Source organism: Podarcis melisellensis, assembly GCF_964234715.1.
Source record: "Podarcis melisellensis genome assembly, chromosome: 8".
Taxonomy (NCBI): Eukaryota; Metazoa; Chordata; class Lepidosauria; order Squamata; family Lacertidae; genus Podarcis; species Podarcis melisellensis.
The window spans coordinates 81,910,323-81,932,228 of record NC_138540.1 but is presented as its reverse complement, the minus strand read 5'-3'; the positions used below and the strand labels follow the sequence as shown (position 1 = coordinate 81,932,228).

General features: G+C 50.7%; 1 protein-coding gene across 2 annotated transcripts in view; it reads left to right on the top strand.

Annotated features, from left to right (window-relative positions):
* The window catches only part of PPP1R37 (protein phosphatase 1 regulatory subunit 37), a 56,257-nt gene extending 34,656 nt beyond the window's left edge, over positions 1-21,601 (top strand). The window contains exons 5-13 of one of the 2 annotated variants that reach the window (XM_081921940.1): positions 2,004-2,123; positions 4,515-4,665; positions 6,899-7,054; positions 8,018-8,130; positions 10,247-10,388; positions 10,517-10,683; positions 13,004-13,979; positions 14,265-14,355; positions 21,192-21,601. In XM_081921940.1, the coding sequence (XP_081778066.1) occupies positions 2,004-2,123; positions 4,515-4,665; positions 6,899-7,054; positions 8,018-8,130; positions 10,247-10,388; positions 10,517-10,683; positions 13,004-13,979; positions 14,265-14,347 (1,908 nt within the window). In that variant the 3' untranslated portion in view covers positions 14,348-14,355; positions 21,192-21,601. Of the gene's footprint in view, positions 1-2,003; positions 2,124-4,514; positions 4,666-6,898; positions 7,055-8,017; positions 8,131-10,246; positions 10,389-10,516; positions 10,684-13,003; positions 13,980-14,264; positions 14,356-15,671; positions 18,621-21,191 lie in introns of those variants that run through there. The other variant, XM_081921939.1, reaches the window with a different exon arrangement.
* The last annotated feature ends 305 nt before the right edge of the window (positions 21,602-21,906 follow it).

Below are 21,906 nucleotides of genomic sequence, written 5' to 3'. Positions count from 1 at the left end.
GTTGTCTGTTCCCAACACCAACAGCTCTCTGGCATCTTTCGCAAAGCATTTTCCCAGGCCTGTGGCTGGAGATTGAACCTGGGCCCTTGTGCACACAGAGCTTTGCTACCAGATCACGGGCCCCTCCAAATGGTGTGACTGCTCTTCAAAAACTGCAGCAAATTGATTCCTGAAAGTGGATTCCTAACATTGGCTAGTATTGGCTCTGTCTAGGCTTTGGGGGCCCTGTTCATAAGACACTTTAGTGAGGCCCCTTAATTTGAAAGAGGCAGGGTGTGCAAATCTAAAATCCTATTGAGCTGCTGCTGGTCATGTAGGGGGAAAGTGGTGGCAGGTTGAGGTGGCCTTACAAAGGTTCGTTCTCATCACTCCCTGGACCCTGTCTAAGGCCTGATCTGCACATTAAATCATAGACTTGTAGAGTTGGAAGGTGCAAGTGGAGAATTGGCACAGGTGAGAGATGGATGGGGTTAAAAGCTTCCTCCCTCATGTTTGTTTCCTTCTTGCATGAGGACTTAAATGTGACCATCCACCACAACTCCACCCTGGGATTCTGCCATGTCTTCCCACTTCATCTGTGGACAAGGTTTATGGCCCACTTTGTTAAGATGTACATCCAGCATTGAAATAAAAATAAAAATGACCCCTTCATTTATTAGGCACTTGAAAGTGATGGATGACCAGCTCCGAATTCTCCCTCTCTCTCCCTGCTAAAAAGTATAAATCTGGGGCTGTAGTCAGCAAACTTTTACTCAGAGTAGACCCGTTGAAATGAATGAACCTAAGCTAGTCATGGCAAGTAATTCAGCGGGTCTACTCTGAGTGTCTCATCTTAAATTACACAGCCATCAGCGATGTGTTGTGGTTCCCTCTTCATGCAAATTACGGGAGTTGCATTTGAGTACATCGTGCCAGTTCAGTCTGCTCCTCTCACAGGCTTGTTGATAAGCAAGTCCCAACGCGAAAGAACAAATAGTTTGTGGTTGGAAGCCTAGAGCAAGACAGGTCTTGTGTTGTCTCCTTGACTTAGTTTACTGGTTTTTCAGTGCTATGACTAGCCAATTATTTCCCTGGGGGCAGCCTCCCAGTCTCCTTCCCCCTCCCACTAGCCCTGAGCTCCACAGTATACAAATTAGACGAACAAAACTTCTGGGGGTATTTTCTGTTTAATACATTCAGTGGCGTAGCGTGGGGGGTGCAGGGGGGGCCGGCCGCACCGGGCGCAACATCTGGGGGTTAGGGTTAGGGGGCGCAAATCCACGGGTTAGGTGGCACAAATTACTTGCCTTGCCCCGGGTGCTGACAACCCACGCTACGCCACTGAATACATTTCATTGCAGAACTTCAGAACCAGAAATGGCATTTGAGAAGTAGCGATGAACAAATACAGCAGGTGCATTCATGAATTGATTATCAAATTGAAAGAGTTTTAAATTTGATTCTTTGTTGACCCTTACTGCAAAAGACCTGCTTGCTGTCTTCAGACAGTCTGGCCCTTCCTTCCTCTGCCATCAGTAATATTCAGTAGCGGTGCCCTGAGGATCATCTAGTCCCACCCCTGCAACACAGGAATATTCAGCTGTCCCAGACAGGGATCGAACCTGCAACCTTGGCATTATCAGCACCACACTCTAATCAGCTGAGCGATGTGCTGTACTGTGTTAGGCTGCAGGACCGGGTCAGTGAGGCCTTGTCGCAAGGTGTGCTGCGATTCTGTAAGTCGGCTCCATTTGCACACAGTGAGACTTTTCTTCCAAGTAGGCACATGCAGATTTGGGCTGTGAGCAAGCTGATACTTGGTTTGGAGCTACTGCCTTGAAAAAGCGCACCTCGTTTCAAACCACAAAGAGAACTTGTACATTGTGTATTGTTGTTTTAAAAGATATCAGTATTGCTGCATGAACTTTGCCCATTTTGCGCCCTCTCTGGGTCGCACCCAGGACAGGCTGCTGTGGCCACACCCTTGCTAACAGTCCTGGTGTTTCTTCTTTTGTTTTTGCCAGGGTGCCTCGGCGCTGTTTGATATGATTGAATACTATGAGTCAGCCACACACCTCAACATCTCATTTAACAAACACATCGGCACACGAGGTTGGCAGGCAGCTGCGCACATGATGAGGAAGGTTTGTATTCACGATTAGATAGCATTTCCCCTCTTCTTTCCCTGCCTCCCCCCGAAATTGCATTGCTTGCAGTCGTGTTGAAAAAAGAGGGCAAGCATTGAGCCCGTGTCCTCATTCATGCCCAAGCCCAGTTTCACCATCAAGCTGCAGCTCCCATTGCCTGGAAATGCCGTAAGTTAATACTTCTGCAGTGGTGTTATTGTTTTTTCTCTCCCCCCCCCCACCCCCCAGCCAAGAGAAAAAGACTTTCCCTCCCTAAGAGTGAGCATTGACAGGTTCTCCACGATTCCATGGGCCCAGCTGTAGACTTCCCTGGTGGAAGAAATTTGTACTCTCTGGTGCCAGTGGCAGGCATAGGGACTCCAGTAGGACAGACTATATTAATGTTCCAGCAGGCAGCAAATACTACCTTACATACGCACCTTGATCTGAAGAGTAAAAGATTCCCTAACTATTTTTAAAAATCCATAGAAATGTGTTGTGACAGTTGTGCCACAGAACTCACACTAAAAGTAAGGCAGAAATGGAGGGGGAGATGTACGTGTCCTTAAAGCAAAGTGGGTTTGTGCAGATTCCTTGAGAGCGCTGGGTAAGCTATTGGCGCTGCAAGAACTGACTGGGGTTTTTAAAAATCCTGATTTCAGCCAATGCCCTCCATGGGGAAAGGGAGGGGGGCCTTGAGAAGTCTACCAGAGCCCCCACCCCCGTCTCCAGCTTGTGCAAGCAGGCAGCCATGCGCCCCTCAATGCAGATGAGATGAGGAGGGCCTATTTTATCGTTTCCTGCCTGCTTCCCACTCTGTGTGCTTTGCTTTACAAAAGCTTGAAAGAATCTGTTCCCATGTGCAATTGACTAAACCTTGGTGATCCTTTCGTCTGCCTCCCACCTTAGCATTATCTCACTGTTATCTCGATGGCATCCATTCAGGTGTTGAAACAGACTTTGCTGGCGATGTGCTGGCCTTGACCAGGCATGAGGAGCTCAGGATGTTTTCCTGAATGGCTTTCGGAACACATTGTGATAAAGCTGGTTCCAGGGTCAAGCAGGGTTCACAGTGGGGAATCTCGTTTCCTGTTAAGTTATGCCAGTCCTTTTACTTACGTCACCATCTGCAGTAATAAACCATAGAATAAGTTCAGATTGACACACACACCCCTATTCACACCTGCGCTCTGTTAATTCAGGAACTCAGCGATAATCTGCTTTAACGGGCTTACTGATCTCGCTGTTCCTAGCTGCAAATAGAATAGTTTCCCCAGTATGGAGTGCTATGCAAAGCCTGCACAGCAGACAGGAAACTTGGGCAGGGGATAACGCTTCTCACCCTTACCACAAGTCTCTTTAAAGTTTTTTCTCTTTAAACAGCGGCAGCAGCCTCGGCACCCCTCCACAAGGCACCCCATCCACAGCTTGTGGAGCAGGGCTGCCTGATGCCAAAGCTGCCAAGCGCCGAGCCCAATGGCGGCATAAGGCAGCCACAGCACTTCCTCCCGGGAGGAAGAGCTAACCCACCCACCCTGTGCGAGCCGAAGGCTGTGGGCTTGATCAGCAGAGAAGCCCGCCCCTTCGCTCGTGCAGGGGCTGTGAGCTAACTCTTTGTCCCTTCAGGAGCGCAGGTGTGCGGCTGCTAGCTCCTAAACGGAGAAGTCTACCAGAGCCCCCACCCCCGTCTCCAGCTTGTGCAAGCAGGCAGCCATGCGCCCCTCAACGCAGAAATAGAAACAAGCCGCCTGCCTGTGTGGGCAGCCGAGGGAGGAACAAGCTACATTGGCCTGGCCGACATAGCTTTTTCCTCCCTCAGCGGTATGAGGGCCAGTGCGAGATGGCTGCTTCACCCAGCGCTATATCACGAGTGAAACCACAAGCTGCGTCCCTCGCCACGGGCTGCAGCCGGGTGCTGGTGGCATGAGAACTCAGGAGCAGCAGTGGTTTCACTTTCAATACAGTGGTACCTCGGGTTACAGACGCTTCAGGTTACAGACTCCGCTAACCCAGAAATAGTACCTCGGGTTAAGAACTTTGCTTCAGGATGAGAACAGAAATCGCACAGCAGCGGCGTGGTGGCAGTGGGAGGCCCCATTAGCTAAAGTTGTGCTTTAGGTTAAGAACAGTTTCAGGTTAAGAACGGACCTCCAGAACGAATTAAGTTTGTAACCAGAGGTACCACTGTATATCGATTGTTCTCTCCTGCTGCGCATGTCTGGTCCACTGCATACTCTTCTGGCTGCTTCCAGCCCTTTGACTTGGTTGCGCGACAACCTGCTTTGAGGTGCTGGCTAAGAGCACCTCTGGCTCAGGGGCGTTCTGAGCTGAAACAATTGTTGATATCCAGGTACAGCACCGTTCATACCTTTCTATGAGCTGACTCTCAACCTTTCCTTCCTTCCGCAGACAAACTGCCTCCAGTACTTGGACGCCCGCAACACACCTCTGCTCGATCACTCGGCACCGTTTGTGGCGCGCGCCTTGCGCATCAGCAACAGCCTGACCGTGCTGCACCTGGAGAACGCCAGCCTGTCTGGGCGACCCCTTATGTTGCTAGGTGAACAGCTTGAGTTGCCCTCTGTGTATCGGGCCAAATGCCCTTCTCTCTTGCTGACCCTCCGCTTCCATTGTCACTTTTCCTAATTCCCCGCTGAGAGCTAAGCTTGCTGCTAGCAGGCGCCTTTTCTGCAAGGGCTCCTTGCCTGCCAGAGGCATCCCTCTGCAGCACTGCGGATGTGCCAGCATTGATAGTCATAATGAGGGGCAGAGCGGTCCCCACTGATGCAGGCAGAAGCTCCCTTGTTGCCTTCCCTCATCCCTGGGCTCTTCAGTCTGCCTAGATCCTTGAAAGGCGCAGTGTGGAGGCTCGAAGGGCACCCTTGCCTTGCCAAAGCTCCCAGATCCACATGCAGAGTCCATGATGGGGGGCAAGGGAGGTGTCATAAAATATAGGGGAGGATTGAATAGGAACCGGAATCACACGTGCTCTATTTTGGTTCATCCTGACACTTCCGAGTATGAAATCTAGGCTTTACCACTAACATTGGACCCAAAGGCGTCATTTTTTAAGATTAGCCCAGGTGAGAGATACCAAGAGAAGCAGTATTAAACTTGGGAGAACGAAACACCCACACCTGTTTTTTTGCATCCTGCTGAAGGCATTAATAATGAACAGGAGCCAGCCTAAAGAATGCTAGCAATAATGGATGAAGTTTGAAAGACAGTCGCCTTCAGTTACGGGCCGCCTAGTGACAAATGCCCGGCTGCGGCTGACCTTGTGCTTTCAGTTCCAGGTGTCTAAGTGAAGAGCAGGGAAGGGTTGGTTCTTAAATTCCATTCTCTTCCTCCTCTTGGGTTGCCAATCTTTGCAAGCTAGCTGTGATCTCTCTGCAGCCCCAGGCAGAAGGCAGGTGGATTGAATGAGAACTCATGGTTTTCAGACAGTTCTCTGTATTGGGCAGGACAGGCAGTTCCCCTCCTGAGATTTCGTAGGCTTCCAAGACACCGCTGCCATTTTCTCCTACGTTACCTGCCCTTGAATCGACCCCAGCTTATCTCCTCTTTACTCACTTATTACATCTTGAGGCGGATAAATAAACAGGAGAACTTCTGGTGGATTGTGCCTTTCCTTGCTCCATCCCCACGGGGCAGCGAGTTAGATTTGTCCACCTCATCTTGTGGGCAGCAACAGGGAGTTGTCTCACTGAGGAAAACTGGAGAAAGACAGCAGACCGCATGATTTACCGTATTTTTCATCCCATAAAACGCTCCATCCCATAGGACGCACCTACTTTTTTTGGGGGGGGGATAAAGGACATTTCCCCCCCTTTATTTCCCCCCCAAAACCAGGTCGGGGAACAGTGGGATGGCGGTGCTGCGCCTCCCCGCTGTCCCCCGAGCTTGAGGGGCTGGCCGATGTCTGTCCGGCGCGCGGGGCGCTCTGCTTCAGGGCGCCCCACCCAGCGGGCGGCAGGCTGCGGACACCTGCGCGAAGCACGGGGCGTCCTTCAAAGGGCGCCCCATGCTCCGCGCTGCAGGCTGCTGCCCGCAAGCCTTGTGCGCCCAGGGGGAGTTCCCCCGGGCACGCAAGGCTTGCCGATAGCTTCCTGAAGCCTGGAGAGCAAGAGGGGTCGGTGCGCACTGAGCCCTCTCGCTCTCCAGGCTTCAGCGAAAGCCTGCATTCGTCCCATAGGACGCACACACATTTCCCCTTCATTTTTGGAGGGGGAAAAGTGCGTCCTATAGGGCGAAAAATACGGTAACTTGTTGGTTTCAAACGGTCGGCCAGTTGGTTGGTGAGCTAATTTAGAGCCAGTGTGGTGTAGTGGTTAAGAGCGGTAGACTCGTAGTCTGGTGAACCGGGTTCGCTTCCCTGCTCCTCCACATGCAGCTGCTGGGTGACCTTGGGCCAGTCACACTTCTCTGAAGTCTCTCAGCCCCACTCACCTCACAGAGTGTTTGTTGTGGGGGAGGAAGGGAAAAGGAGATTGTAAGCCGCTTTGAGACGCCTTCGGGTAGTGATAAAGCGGGATATCAAATCCAAACTCTTCCTCTTCTTCAGATTAAGGGGCAAGGCCCATCTCTCCTCCTTACTTGCTGCTGGCAGACACATAACAGGCCGAAGCCCCGGGCTTGTCCTGTGAAGGGATGCATCAGTGGCACAGGGGGTCTGTTGCCTGGACTCACATCTGCTGCCAAGCTGGGCAGGCAGAAATCTCATTGTCACCTGGGAGGTGCAGCAAGGCAGCCACTTCTCTTTAATTTTATTCTCCCCTTTGTCTGCTTTCCAGCAACGGCTCTTAAAATGAACATGAATTTGCGGGAGCTTTACCTGGCTGACAACAAGCTGAACAGCCTCCAGGACTCGGCTCAGCTGGGCAACCTCTTGAAGTTCAATTGCTTCATACAGATTCTGGACCTGAGGAACAACCACATCCTGGACTCAGGTGAGGGATCCCTACCTCGGTCTCCCCCCAAATTCTTTGAGAAACCTAGAGGAGGGCTCAGGCTGTGTCTCTGCAGTGTGCTTAAGAAGAAAGACAATAGTTGCGGTCTAGGCCAGGGCGGCTCAAATTCTCTTCCAAGAAATAGTCGGATTCTGTTGTTTGAACACATGTTGTTTGACATCGTTAGATGTCAGAGAGATAAACTGTTATACAACCTTCCGTAGACACCTGAAGGCAGCCCTATATCGGGAAGCTTATAATGTCTGGTGTGTTAATTAATATATTAATGTATTTTTATTTTAGCTGTGCCAAACTACTCACCAGCAAGAAGTTCTTCTAATTTGGAAGAACAGAGCCGTCGGCTACTTAAATGAGTTTGGTTGGCTCTGATCATATGCCTATCAACTGGTTAAATCTTTGAACACATTTAATTTGAAATAAAACGTGACGCATTTACCAGAACCTCACATGGGTGTCTTTTGCACATAACGGAAGGCGGTGTTGGATATTTACAACCAAATAAAAAGTTGCCGTCTTCAGTTTCCCCCTTCTTAAAAATCCCCCTCCTAACTAGAACCAAAAGAACCAATTGAAGTTAACATTTGCCCAGCTGTTGCCGTCAGAGGATATAAATCTGATGAGCAAAGCGATTTAGCTGTTCCCTGAATCGGACATGCAGAGAAAATGCAAATGTGTTCTTATGGTACTCTCTTCTGTCCTTTTAAACACAAATCCAACGAGCGCACAAAATTTTCCCGGCTGCCACCGTGACAGCCGAGTTGGTGGAGCGAGGGGGGAGAGAAAGGGGGGGAGGGGGATTAGTTGAGACAAGGAAAGTGCCGCCTCCGAAAGCCGATGGTGCCTGGGTATTTGTGTCCGACTGAGCTGGTGTCGCGTCTGATGAGGGCTGCGAAAAAGGACTCCCATCCTCCCTCCCTCAACTGCTCGTCATTTGCTTCACAGGCCTGGCGTACATCTGCGAGGGGCTGAAGGAGCAGCGGAAAGGCCTCGTCACCCTGGTGCTGTGGAACAACCAGCTGACTCACACCGGCATGGCTTACATGGGGATGACGCTGGTGAGTCACAGGCAGCCTTGCTGTCCCGGGGCCTCGTTCTCTGGCTCGGGAGCCAGAGGCCAGTCGGAGCTCCAGCCCGACCCTTTTCTGTGGGAGCTTTGTTGGGCAACATGTTGGCCCTCTCTGCCCAGCTGATCTGTTATCTGGGGTTTGCGCCTTGGGGCCTCCTGAGTGCAACATGGGAGCTTTGCCACTGAGCTTTATCCTCCTCCTTCCATGTTAGGGGTGGGAACATCTGGCCTGGTGCAATCCGGGGGGGGGGGGTCACGAAAGCACACTGCGAGCTGGAAAGCCCAGAGGCAGCTGCGCTTGCTACCCCACCCCTACCCATCCAGCCCAACTTGAAAACAGAACCTCCTTTTTCTCCTTCCCGGTATTGAAAACAACAGACAGCTACCAAAAGCCATTATAAATTTAGGGCTGCTTCTGCCATCTTTAGAATACAGGTGATGACCATTCTAGGGGCGTCCAATTGACGCGGGTCCTTTTGCACCCAGAAAAAGGCAGGTTGAGAATGGGACTCCTGTGCGAAATGTTCGCTGCCTGTATTGTGTTCAGCTGGCCCATCTAAAAAAAGGAATAAAGGGGTAGTGGAACGCAGGAAGTTGCCTTAGAATCATAGAATTGTAGCGTTGGAAGGGACCACCAGAGTCATCTAGTCCAGCCCCCTGCAATGCTGGAATCTTTTGCCCAACATGGTGCTCGAACCCTCAACCCTGAGGTTTAGAGTCTGAGCTCTGCCAGTGGAGCTATCCCAAGGAGGCTATCCCTTAGATTGAGTCAGACCATGGGTTCTCCCTGCTGTCTGTGCTGACCAGCTGTGCCTCTCCAGGGTTTCAGGGAGGAAGTCCTTCCCAGGCTTACATGGAGATGCCAGGGATTGAATTTGGGACTGTCTGCATGCAAGGCTGGTGCTCTATCACAGAGCTGCAGCCCTTCCCAGAATAGGTGCTGAACAGGACAACTAAAATGGCCTGGGGGCTCAAGGATTTTCCTCCAAGGAACGGCTAATGTTTGCTTTTAGCTGCAAGTGTGTGGAGAGAACGTTTTGTCCCTTTCTCATCACCTGGTGAATTGGATTGGCTGTAGTTAAGAGACAGAAAATATTTCATACAACTCTGTTGTATGTTGGACCTGCTTTGGGTTTCAGTGGGTCTGCCTTCTACCCTCCTCACAGCTGTGGATTTGGGAGTAGGGAGGAAGGATGAGGTCCCTGCTGGATGGAGGTTAAACTTCAGCCAGTTGCCAGTTCTCTTACGAAACACGGGGTTTATTTCCCACTTGGGTGGCCAGAATCCTGCACAGAGAGCCTTGCAAATTCTCGGGCCATGTGAGCACCAGCAGACCTGAGGACAGAGTGACTCAGAACCCAGATTGTGGAAAGCCCTTCCCACAGAGGTGCATTTGGCCCCCAAACTTGTATGTGGGTTTTAAAAACTACTTATTTTGGGCTGTACCTTCTACACATAAGGCCTTCATTGTTAGAACAGCCGTTCATCTTAAAAGAGCTCTGTATGTATGCAGGAATTCTGTGGTGGTTCTCACGTCCATGCTGCTGCCATTATCAATTTAAAAATCTGTTGTGTGAATTGTGTCTTTAGACCATAGGCCCGGTTCACGGGTGAGGCTAAGTGAAACCATGACTTTGTGTGAACAGGTGAGCATGTGGGTTTCTGGACAGGCAGTTGCAGCCTCTTCAGTCCTGTGTTTGATTCTGTTGCTGGGAGCTAAGCCGTTGTTTGTCTTAGCGTGTCTTTCAAAGCTCGACTCATTGTTCGTCTCACTCCAGACAGACCACAAGGTCATTACCAAGGTGTGTTTCTTGATTTACAGTTCATGGTTTGCCTGAAGGAGACAAAGCATGAGCTCAGGTTCAGACAACATGCTAATCCTCAAACCGTGGCATAGCTCGCAGTAGTAACAGGACCAGAGGAGGGACAAAGCAACTGCAGTCTTCTCTCCGGGAGCTCGCAGACTCAACAGACTGGGCTGATCCCTGGTTTGGGTCAGTGCTGTGTGCAAATTGAGCCGTTGTGAGCTGCCTTGAAGTGGACTAAGCCCCCAGAGGCAGTCAGTAAACAAGCAACAAACCAACATTCCCTGTTTGCATCTCCAGCCTCACACTCAGAGCCTGGAGACCCTGAATCTGGGACACAACCCCATCGGCAATGAAGGTGTTCGCAACCTGAAGAACGGGCTCATCAGCAACCGCTCAGTGCTGAGGTTGGGCTTGGCGTCGACCAAGCTGACGTGTGAGGGTAAGCCAGGCCACGCAGCCTCCCCGGGTGCTCAGGCGGCGCTCTGTCTTTTCCGAGGGCAGAGCAGCCGCCACAGGCTTGGCCCCTGCGTTCACATGGACTCACTGGCTGTGTCTCTTGGTGCCCAGGCGCTGTGGCAGTGGCGGAATTCATCGCAGAGAGTCCCCGGCTACTTCGGCTGGACCTTCGGGAGAACGAAATCAAGACCGGAGGGTTGATGGCCTTGTCTTTAGCCCTGAAAGTCAATCACTCGCTGCTCAGGCTGGACCTCGACAGGGAGCCCAAAAAGGAGTCGGTGAGTCTGCGCTGTGCTTCTGTTGCAGACGGAAGGAAGCAGCTGGGAAAGTCAGAACCCTCCTGAGATGGCCTAGTTTGATTTTCTGCTCATATTAGGTATGCAGGGAGTGCTGGAACCACCAGGGATGCCCCTGGAGCCTTCAACCCCCACCTAGCCCATAGAATTGTAGCATTGGAAGGGATCCCAAGGGTCAACCTCTGCTTAAAAACCTCCAAGGAAGGAGAGTCCACAACCTTCCGAGGGAGTCCGTTCCACTCTCAAACAGCTTTTACTGTCAAAAAGTTTTTTCCGGATATTTAGTAGGAATCTTCTTTCTTTTCACTTTTAATCCTACCCTCTGGAGTGGGAGAAAACAAGCTTGCTCCATACTCCATGAGATATTCCATTTAGATATTTGAAGATGGCTGTCCTATCTCCTCTCAGCCTAATCTTTCCCAGGCTAAACATACCCAATTCCCACAACCGTTCCTCATAAGGCTTGGTTTCCAGATGGAACAGGGTGTTTTATAAAGGGTGGAAACCACACACCTTAGCATTTACCCAGCAGTGTTCTCTGCATGGAAACAGAATGGCTTAGCCATGTGCTTTCCTGGTCCCTCACAACCAAACACATAAACACTCTTGACGTCTACAGGTGTCTAAATAGCTGCTTGGGAGCTGGTGGCAAATGCCTTTGTGTGGGCAGCTGTCTCCTGTTCCCAGCAATGTATATTTCCAGGCCCCTCAAGCTCCAACTTCGGAGCGGCATCCCTCGCCGACAGCCCACTGCTGTTGCCGCTGAGCTGCCTTCATTTGAAATGCCGCGTTGTAAAAGCTTTCTGTGTCGCGAGGCAGTAACACGATTCCGCCCGCCTGGGAGCAAAAGCCTTTGTCCGAGCCACTCGATACCCGCCATCTCACGTTTCCGTTGCTATAGGTCGGTTTTGCTGGCATAGCTTTGGCTCCGCACATGGCGCATGCCAGCACAGCCAGCCAGGTAACCCTACTGCCTCTCTGATAAACCTTCCGCTCCGGAAAAATAGAGGCCCAGTGCCTGGCACTGTCACAGGTGTGCTGTAGGCAGGTAGAAAAACTCCAGTTGTGTCAGGCATTTGGCTTCTCTTTGTCCCTTCCCACTTGTGGAAGGCCTTCCCCGTGTGGAAGAGCTGTGGCGCAATGGCAGAGCGCATGGTTTGCACGCGGAGGAGTCCAGGTTCAGCCTGCAGCGTCGCCCATGTAGAGATGGGAGAGACTCCTCCTGGAACCCTGGCAAGAGCTGTTGCCAGTCAGTGCAGGCAATACTGATCTAGGTACACCAGTAGCCAGACCAGCTTCCTGTGGCCTGTCATAGTACTGTTGGGTAAGGGATATCTGGAGTAAGTTAGTAACTCTTTATTGTCAAAAGTACACCTACAAGTTAGGAAAATGCAGATCTGTCAGTCCGATGTATCTCAGCTACTGCCAGGTGTGCACTCGATGAGGCAGTTGTAGCCACAGGGAGGCCCCTGAGAGATGCACCCCCACATTGAAACCTGCTGCAGGGAGAAAAGAGGCACATCAGTAAAACCAGGAAGAATTTTCTGGCAGTAAGCACTGTCCGACTGGAACGCACCCTCCTTCATTGGGGGTTTTCGTGCAGAGGTTGGATGGCCATCTGTTGTGGATGTTTTAGTTGAGATTCCTGCGTTGAGGAGGGTTGGACTAGATCCCTCAGGATCCCTTCCAATTCTACAATGTATGATGTTTGATGAGCGTTTCTCCTCCCCCTGTTTTACCCATGAAGGTCCATACTTTGCAAGGCTTCTGTGTGTGTAATTTGTCCGGGGCCGCAGTGGTCTTTTGATCCCCTCCAGCATAAAAGCTCTCTGATTCCTTCCAACCCATGCAGCATCTGAGCTCAAGCAGGCAAGGCCGAACGGATCAAAACGCCCACCTTCGGGCTCTGTGCCAGCTTCCCTTACAACGGTGGTTGGGACCCTGAGACTCTTGGGCCCCAAGTCTTTCTGTCTGCCCCATGCCACTCTCCCTCTACCACACACAACTCTCCCAGCCTATCCTCTAGTGCCCCCATTTCCTTTCCTCCTGGGATGTTTTGCCTAAGCTGGAAAATGTCCTTGAGCTCTGACAATACTTGCTTGCATGGAAAATGGAGAGGAGGTGCATGAATATGTGAGAAAACTAACCTGGCATTGAAAGATAAAATTTACGTTCCTTGCCTTGCCAACTTTGCCCCCCCCCCAAGTTGTCCAGGAGGCTGTGGGCCCCTCAGGCTGAAAAATGTTTTGCCTACCCCAGCTTTACAATAAATGGCGCCCCTGTGCCTTTCTCCCTTTTGCAGGTGAAGAGCTTTATCGAGACGCAGAAGGCCCTCTTGACGGAGATCCAGAACGGCTGCAAGCGCAACTTTGTCCTTGCCAAAGAGAAGGAGGAGAAGGAGCAGCAGCTCCAGCAGTCCGCCTCCATGCCGGAAATCACCATCACGGAGCCCCTCGAGGAGGGGCCGGTGGAGGACGAGGGGCAGAACGGCGACATGGCGCCCACGCCGGAGGAGGGGGAGGAAATCAGGGAGGCACCGCCCTCCCAGGAGAATGGGGCGGCCGACAAGGGAGCTGGTGGCGACGACGAGTCCTCAGACTCCGATTCGGACACAGACGAAGAAGAGGATGAGAAGCTGGTGATGAAGGCTCTCCCGCCGTCGCCTCAGAAGCTCAGCAGCCCTGATCACGCGGGCGACTTGCCCAAGCCACCTTCCCCCCCAAAGACCAGCGGTGCCCTTAGCCCCGAAAGCAGGGTGCTGTCCCCCTTGAACACTACGGAAGAAATAAAATGTGAATCTCGATTGGGAGTCACCAGTGGGCCTCCAGCTCAGGCCAGCTCTCCCGGGAACGAGAGGAGGATTGCGGTCTCCAGCCCTGGGCGAGGCCACAAAATATTTGTCGTTACGCGGGTGGAGAGCCTGCCGGAGAAGGCAGTGCCGGGGGGCGCCGATACGCGGCAAGAGGGGAGCCCTCTTCCTCCGCAGGCTTCTCCGCCAAAGCCGAGCGACCTTCCAGCCCCTCAGGCTCAGCCAGCAAAGACTGAATGCTCAGATGGACAAGAGGCTGAGGCTGTTCCCAAGTGGGCAGCTGGCTCAGAAACCTCCCCCTCCACACCAAGCCCTGTTTTGGGGGCAGAAAAGATGAACTCTGGGCCATGTGAGAGTGCTGTTCACAGCTCTCTGCTGCCCAACGGACTAAGGATGGAGTTTGTTCATGCACTTCCAGATGCTCCCTCAGGGCATGATGGGAAAATGGACAGTTGCTCTGTAGAACATGGTAAGCACATAGAGAGAGAGAGCATGCTTTGCATTCTGGGAGAGGTACCAGACAGGCTCCACCCTACTCTTATTGTGACAAGGAATGAAACCGGGGGAGGGGGGGAGCTGTGTGGGTGGGGTGGGGTGGGGTGGGCTCAGCCGTGTGGCGTCTTGCCTCCTAAAAGGCAGGTGACTACGGATTTCACAGGGATTTTGAACGCAGAAGCAAAGGCCAGGTTTAGACACTCCTTGGGAGCAGGGCAAGTACCCGGCTGACTCTCTGCCTTTCCACTCTGCTTTCCAGAGCTAAACTGTTCCAAGAACGAGAAGGAGCTGGAGGAATTACTTTTGGAAGCAAGCCTAGAGATGGGGCAGGAGCCAATGTGACGCTTTAGGTAAGGGAGTTGCGTGTCAAAATGGGCAGAGGGAATATGCTGTCTGCTAAAAGGGGGGGCGCTCCAGGAAGGATAACATGGGGGGCGGGGCCGGAGCTCTTCACCCCTGCATTGCTGCACCAGCAGAATGGCACCTAGAAAGCGTTAATCCTGAACACACTTATGCAGGAATCAGGTCCCGCTGAATTCAGTGAGTTTTTTACTTTCTAAGTAAGTAAGCAAGCTTTAGCACAGGTTTTCCCAAACTTGGGTTTTTTGACTACAGCTCCCATCATCCCTAGCTAGCAGGTCAGGGATGATGGGGATTGTAGTCCAAAAACAGCTGCAGGCCCAAGCTTGGGAAACACTGCTTTAGCAGAACCTGAGCATTTTGAAAATTCAAGCTTGGTGTGCCTGTTTAGTCAAGCTTCTCAATCTCCTGGCGTTAGAAACAAATCTGGGTGGTGTTCAGGTAAATATATTTACCTAAAATGTATATATATATTATATATATTTACCCGAAACGTATATAATACAGCACAGCAAGAGCAGGAGGGAAGTGTTTGTGAGGGCTGAGAATGGGGAGGGCCGGGTACTTGAGCTATTGTTAGATTAGTAGTATTTCTAGATGGGGATAACCTGAAATACATACTTATTATTCAATATATTGCTGGGTGGGGAAGCAGAAGCAGTCAGCGTGGTGCTAAAATCCCGGGACAAATTGAAGGGAGAAAGTTAAGAATGGGAGGGGGCTGAAGAGAATTGCAATGAAATTTTATTTTAAGGGTTTCAAACCTTCCCCCCCCCCATCCTTTCAAGGCAGCTACATTGAAAATTTAGCACTGTGCCATTTTTATGAGTTGGTAAGAAGCGGGTGGCGCTGTGGGTAAAACCTCAGTGCCTAGGACTTGCCGATCGCATGGTCGGCGGTTCGAATCCCCGCGGCGGATGAGCTCCCGTCTTTCGGTCCCAGCTCCTGCCCACCTAGCAGTTCGAAAGCACCCCTAAGTGCAAGTAGATAAATAGGTACCGCTTTATAGCGGGAAGGTAAACGGCGCTTCCGTGTGCTGCGCTGGTGCCAGCTTGCCAGAGCAGCTTCGTCACGGAAGTGTCTCCGGACAGCGCTGGCCCCCGGCCTCTTAAGTGAGATGGGCGCACAACCCTAGAGTCGGACACGACTGGCCCGTACGGGCAGGGGTACCTTTACCTTTACCTAAGAAGCCGGTGATTTTATAATTAGATATGGGTCTGTATCTGCTTGCGTTGCCCTCCCACTCTGGTCTCCCGGATGCCTTTCTTCCTTCCCTCCCCACCTTCTCCTTTTCTCTCTCTTTCAGTTCTGGGCCATTCCGCATCCAATGGGGTCTCTTTGGGGAAGCGCCTGCCTAGCTTTACCTCCTCCCTTCACCATGTGATTCCGAAAACAACACCACCACCGCCCCCCTGACTGCCACACAGAGGCAACGTGACAAGCGCCGCCCGTCCCGTTCCCCCGAACGGCATCCATTTCCAACTGTGACCATTTCCCCCACCACCACCGCCACCCCCCCTTTTCTCATTCTCGAAGTCTTCCCTCTGATAAAAGATGTTCTGTTTGGAGGGGGGGTGGGGATTCAGGAAACAGAAGAGCCGAGGAGACCTTGACCCAGGAGAAGAGCTTCCTTCAGGGCGAACTCTTGACATCTTTTGCTGCTTTGGTGTGTCTCCCTGGAACTCTTGCCAGGAGGGGGGGAACTCAACAATGTTTTTGTTTCGTTTTTTTTCCCCTTTTGCAAGGGGATGCCCCTTGCAAGTGATTTCACAAGGCAGAGAGGCTGTTTTGCGGACTCGGATCGTTGGCACCGCCTCTCTCCAGTCTAACTGGGAAACTTTAACACTACAGATGAACAGGGCCCTGTGTGTTTGCTTTGTGTGTGTCGCGAGCGCCGCAGGTCCCAGTAGGTCCAGTTTTCCACGAATGCTTGGAGAGGAGCAGGCCTCTCCTGGGTCCCGCTGGCTGAGAGTGCCGTAATGCTGTAGCTCCCTTGCCAAGCAAGACTATTGAGGCTGTTTAATCCGCAGCACAGACTACTATTTATTTTTATTTTCCAGTTTCTCTTTCCCCACCCACCGCCCTCCCTTGTTTGTTTGTCTTTTCTTCGGTGTCTGTTGAACAGAATGGGAACAGTTTTTCCTCCCGCCTTTTAACCTCCAACCACCTTAAAAAAAGGAAAAGGATCTCTGCTTCCTCCCAGTTTGCAGAGTGCACCGAATCGGGGAAGCCACCAAGAAGCTGCTTTTCCCTGGTGAAGTTGTTTGAAGTAAGCTGAGAGAGAGAGAGAGAGAGAGAGAGCGCCCCGGTCTGTGTGTGTGTGTGTGTGTGTGTGTGTGTGTGTGTGTGTGTTTGTGTGTGAGATGCCTTTTTGTGCATCGATGGGCAACCTTTGCCCATTGCCCACCAATAAGAGGACTGCCGTGGCTTCGACTGATCCGGGTTCTCCTGTCCTTCAGCAGAGAGAACGAGGCAAACTCCTTGCATCTCTCCTATCAAGATTTGTTCTTCAAGCCATACCATGCCGAACTTTTGGACGATGGGGGTGATACTGTGTATGGCTTGACTGTTGAAGTAGCGAATATTTTAACTCACCGTAAAACTACATAAATGGCACGTTTATGAAGAGGGCAGGGTGGTTCTCTCCCCCCCCCCACCTCCTGTTTTGTTCACCCCATACGATAAAACTGACGTGAGAAACTTCTTAGGATGCTGCTGATTTTTGGGGCAGTTTTCATCTTTTATTGTTACTTTGTTCTTCAAAAAGTTGTAGGCTTTCCCACAGTTCCTGTGCGTACATCAGCTGTGGACAAGGACCCAGCTGCAGTGATAAGCGTGTTATCTTGCTATCACCAGGGCCTTTCATGGTCCAAAATCACTACTTTTGCAGAAGGAGGTCGAATCCCTCACAGCAGCACCCCATATCCCACTCCCTGGAACTTCAATTTCCTTGAGAAAAGGGGGTAAAAGTTGAAACGTGAACTGCTCTCCCAAGTTTTGCTCCACAGAGGAAATGCTCCAGGCTCTGTGGGTCTCCTGGCTGGCCGTTCAGCGCCGAAAGCGGGGAGGAGGTGGGTTGCTGCACAAAGTGTATTTCTAGAGGGTGGGTGGGGGTTGATTATTTTATTTCTCAGGGAAGGACTTTTTTGCAGCCAAAAAAATACCTGGGATTGCGGGGGAAACTGGTGGAGCCAACAGTGCAGTCCCTCCCCCTGCCCCCCCTCCTCCGGTGGTGCGTTGAGACCCAGCGGAAGAGATCCCAAAGGCTATTACGGGAAGCTCCGCAAAGACCAGATTCAAATGGCCTCAGAGATTAGCTCCGATAGGCAAGGTTTCTTCCAAAAGAGAAGAAGCTTGCCTGCCAAGATGGGAAACCAGGACTGATGCTTTCGTATGTCGCCAGTCGGACGAGAGCCGGGGCAACCAGCCCCCTTGCATGGGGAAGTCTGTGCTGTAGGACGACAGGTGTAAAAACAAGCAGCCATCTTTTTTTGGTTCGAGCCTAGGTGCGGCGGGAAGAGTAGGCCCTCTCTTTGGGTCCTTGAATTCTTTTCTCACGAAATCCCGCTGGGATCACTCGACTCTAACCTCGGTATCTAGCAGGAAAGGAAGAAAAAGAAACACGCTTTTCTCCCCCTACACGATGGACTACTTTCCTCCTGGTGACACGAAACGAAATCTCTGCAGGAGATTTGCGGTACTAACCCCGAAAATGAAACAAAAACGAAAAGGAATCTCCCTCTTTTTTTGTGTAGACTTAGCAGAGGAACCGTTTTCTCTGCCGCAACACCCTCTAAAAATGTGGGGTGGGGGGGAGGGTGGCAGCTGTTGGGTAGACATAGAACTTTATGCTTTTTACTTTATTATTATTTTTCTTAAGTGCAATAAAAATCTTATCAGGGAGCTTGAGAGGGCACTTTTGCTGCATGGAAATTCAGACTGGAGAGGCAGGAGGGAGAAAAACAAAAACTTTATGTGCCCACCATCTGCTTGACCATGATTCCTTTTCTCTCTCTCTCTCTCTCTCTCTGTCACACACACACAACCCGGCACACAGACACACATGGAGTTTTTGCTGCATTAACACTACATTTACAGAAAAGAAGATGGCGCCAGTTTGATTTTGTGTTCCTTTTCCTCCCTCCCCCATTTTTTTTTTTTTTGGCTAAAGTTTGTCATTCCTTTCTGTTTCGTGTGTGTGTGGAGTTTTATTTTTGTTGAAACTGTCTTCTATTAAATGAAAAGCTGCATTCATCACGTGGCTTCTCTCAGTCTCTTTGGGGAAGAGGGTCCAAAGCACAACCTGCGTTCTCGCCCCATGTCGCAGTCACATTTTGCCAGCAAAACGGACGCCAAAGGAGCGGTGTTGTGAATTGAAAAGTGTGCCGAGGCTGGCTTGGGTCTCTGCACAACATCCTTCTTATTTATGTATTGCCGTTGGGTGACAATGTGCTTTTACAGAGTGACGCAAGCAAAAAAAAGAAAAAGAGAGAGGCCTGAGCCCTCAAAATCTTCCAGCATAATTTATCAATGGGAGAGGAAGGGAAAGGAATTGTGCATACTGAGATTTTATTTTGGTGTAAAACGAGAGGACTCTGCAGGATAAACTATGAGCTTCAGAAGAAACTTTGTTTTTTCTCTCTGGCTTTCCCAAAAGCTTGGAGAGACGCTGCAATTTCATCGCCTGGCTGCACAACAGCTTTGCTAGTTCTCCCTCCACCCAACCGCGTTACGCATCCACATTCATCCTTGAACTTTTGCTTCCAAGCCTATCGGGCGCTGCAGTTGTTTGGGGGTTTTTTTGCTTGTTAGCGTTTGGTTGCTTCATGGGCAAATAGGTCTGAGAAGAGATTAGGGGTTGGAGCAATGAGCCCTGACCCTTTGCAAAGGAATTGATGCCTCTGAAGCTGGGGACGCATTGCGTACTTGCGCAGTTCCGAGGGAAGGAAGTAAAAGGGGGCGGGGTGCTTACTTGCCGGATGAGAGACGCCAGGAAAGCAGTTTGAGGAAGAGATCAGCAGGCAAGGTGTAGAGCTTTCCTACAGAAACCAACCTTCCCTTTCTAATAAAAGCAATAATCTACCGGACTAGCACCCTCTGGTGTGAGAAAGGTGGAACTGTCAGGAAGCCAAAGGAAAAGATGGCAGAGTGCATTCCTCGTGACGTAGTAATACTCATATGCAAGCTTAAGTTTTTATTTTATTTTAAACTCCTCTGAAACTTCTTCCTGCCATCAGAAAGGTGGGGTCCTGCTCACGTGCTTATCTCTGATGCATGTTTTAAAAGTGCATTCTGAAATAAACAAGCCTGTTTCGTTTTTTGCTTTTTTGGGGTAAATCCTCCCCCCACAAAAAAGGAAAATATTGCCACTGCCTGGATAGCTCAGTTGGTTAGAGTGGGGCGATGATAACGCCAGGGTTGCAGGTTTGATCCCCGTATGGCACAGCTGTGTATTCCTACATTGTGGGGGGTTGGACAAGATGATCCTCGGGGTCCCAACTCCACAATTACAGGGCCTAGAAATATAGAGGGTGGCGCTGTAAGTTAAACCACAGAGGCTAGGGCTTGCAGATCAGAAGGTTGGCGGTTCGAATCCCCGCCACGGGGTGAACTCCCGTTGCTCAGTCCCTGCTCTTGCCAACCTAGCAGTTCAAAAGCATGTCAAAGTGCAAGTAGATAAATAGGTACCACTCTGGCGGGAAGGTAAACGGCGTTTCCGTGCACTGCTCTGGTTCGCCAGAAGCGGCTTAGTCCTGCTGGCCACATGACCCGGAAGCTGTACGCCGGCTCCCTCGGCCAGTAAAGCGAGATGAGTGCCGCAACCCCAGAGTCGGTCACGACTGGACCTAATGGTCAGGGGTCCCTTTACCTTTACTGCAGGAGTAAGGACTTAAAACATTGCTTAGCTGGAGCAGAGCAAGATTCATCAGCTCCAGCTATTCTGTGTCCAGGCAGATGCTCAGGAGATTGGGGCATACAAGAAGACTCCTGTATCTGGATCGCACCAAAGGCCCATATAGTCCAACGTCGTGTTCTCACAGTGACCAACCAAATGCCCCAATGGGGAGCAGGACCTGGTCAGGACCTGAATGCCACAGTGCCCCACTCCACAATTGCGATTCCTCTGCAACTGGCATGGGAGGCAGAGCATAGCCATCGATAGCCTTTCCCTCCATGAATATGTCAAAATCCTCTTTAAAGCCATCCAAGCTGGAGGCGGCCACTACATCTTACTGGAGCGAATTTCATAGTTTTAACCAAGTGCCACGTGAGAAAGTTCATTTGTTTGCCTGCTCCCAGCCTTCATGGAGCATGGGACAAACTTGTGGTTTGTTTTTTTAAAAAAAGAGATCCTATTCTGTCTTCTAGTTGACTTCTCATATGGTATTCATACCCTCCCCTGTGTTTTATTTATTCCTTCCAATTCTATGATTCGTCTCAGTGAAGATCCTCTCTTAAAGGCACGTTAACTCTTGTCCGTGGGAAACAACTCCAGCCTCCTGACGTGGCTGATGTTTTCAGCTCCTGGATTTGGCCTAGAGAGGACGAGGGCTTGCAGGGAGGGCTTGCTCATCGTCCCCCAAATCTGAGAAGGCATCAGAGGGGGGCACAAGGTAGGGGAGCAGCTTGGAAGATGGGAAGGCTATATCAGGTCATGTAGCTCTGTAGTAACCACACAGACTGGCAGTAGCTCTCCAGATTTCATTCAGAGAGGAGTCTCTGCCAGCCGTGCCTAGAGACGCAGGGGATTGAACCTCAAACCTTCTGCATGCAAGGCAGCAGCTGTTCTACCATTGAGCTGAGGCCCTTCCCCTCTCTCTTTTAGGGTTCGAATGTGGAGGCTCCCTACTCTCCACCCCCGTTACAACTGGAAACGCCTTTGGCCGAACATACGCTTGCAAGCTACCTTGAATTCCTGCGTGGCAGAGAGGTGGGATATGAAACAAGGTTCGATTCTTGCCGGTGTCCCACTGATGGATTGCTTTGTGGGTATCAAGGATGTCCCAGAGCACCAGTGAATCTTCTCTCTCTTTTTTTGTAGATACCAAAACTGTCATTCCAGCACTTTGGTGGGAGGAGAGAATAATTTCTTCCTGTTGATTTTGGGGAAGCTCGCCCTTGGTTCTGAGCTAGTTTTATTTATTAAACAAGGAAAGGAAATCCCAGGGAATCTGTGTTCATGCATTTAACTATTTATACCATGTTCGGTTGAAATAAAGTTTCCCTTCTGACATAGGCTGTTTCCGCTATTATTACTCTCAGGGGGGGTTAAGTTTGCACATATCGACAGCCTCGGATGGAGGAACCCACTCTCCCAATGCCAGAGGTTTCTCTGGCAGAAAGGTTTGTTAATTTGGATTTTCAAGTAGATGATATTATATTATATTATTATTATTATTATTATTATTATTTGGCAGAAGCACTCCCAGCACTGTATGCATTGGTAAGGTTTTTCTCCTGTGTTCTTTTGTGCATTGTCCAGTGGGTATTCTGATGGAAGCTGGATCATCTTAGTTTGAGAAGTGTCCCACAGAAACACA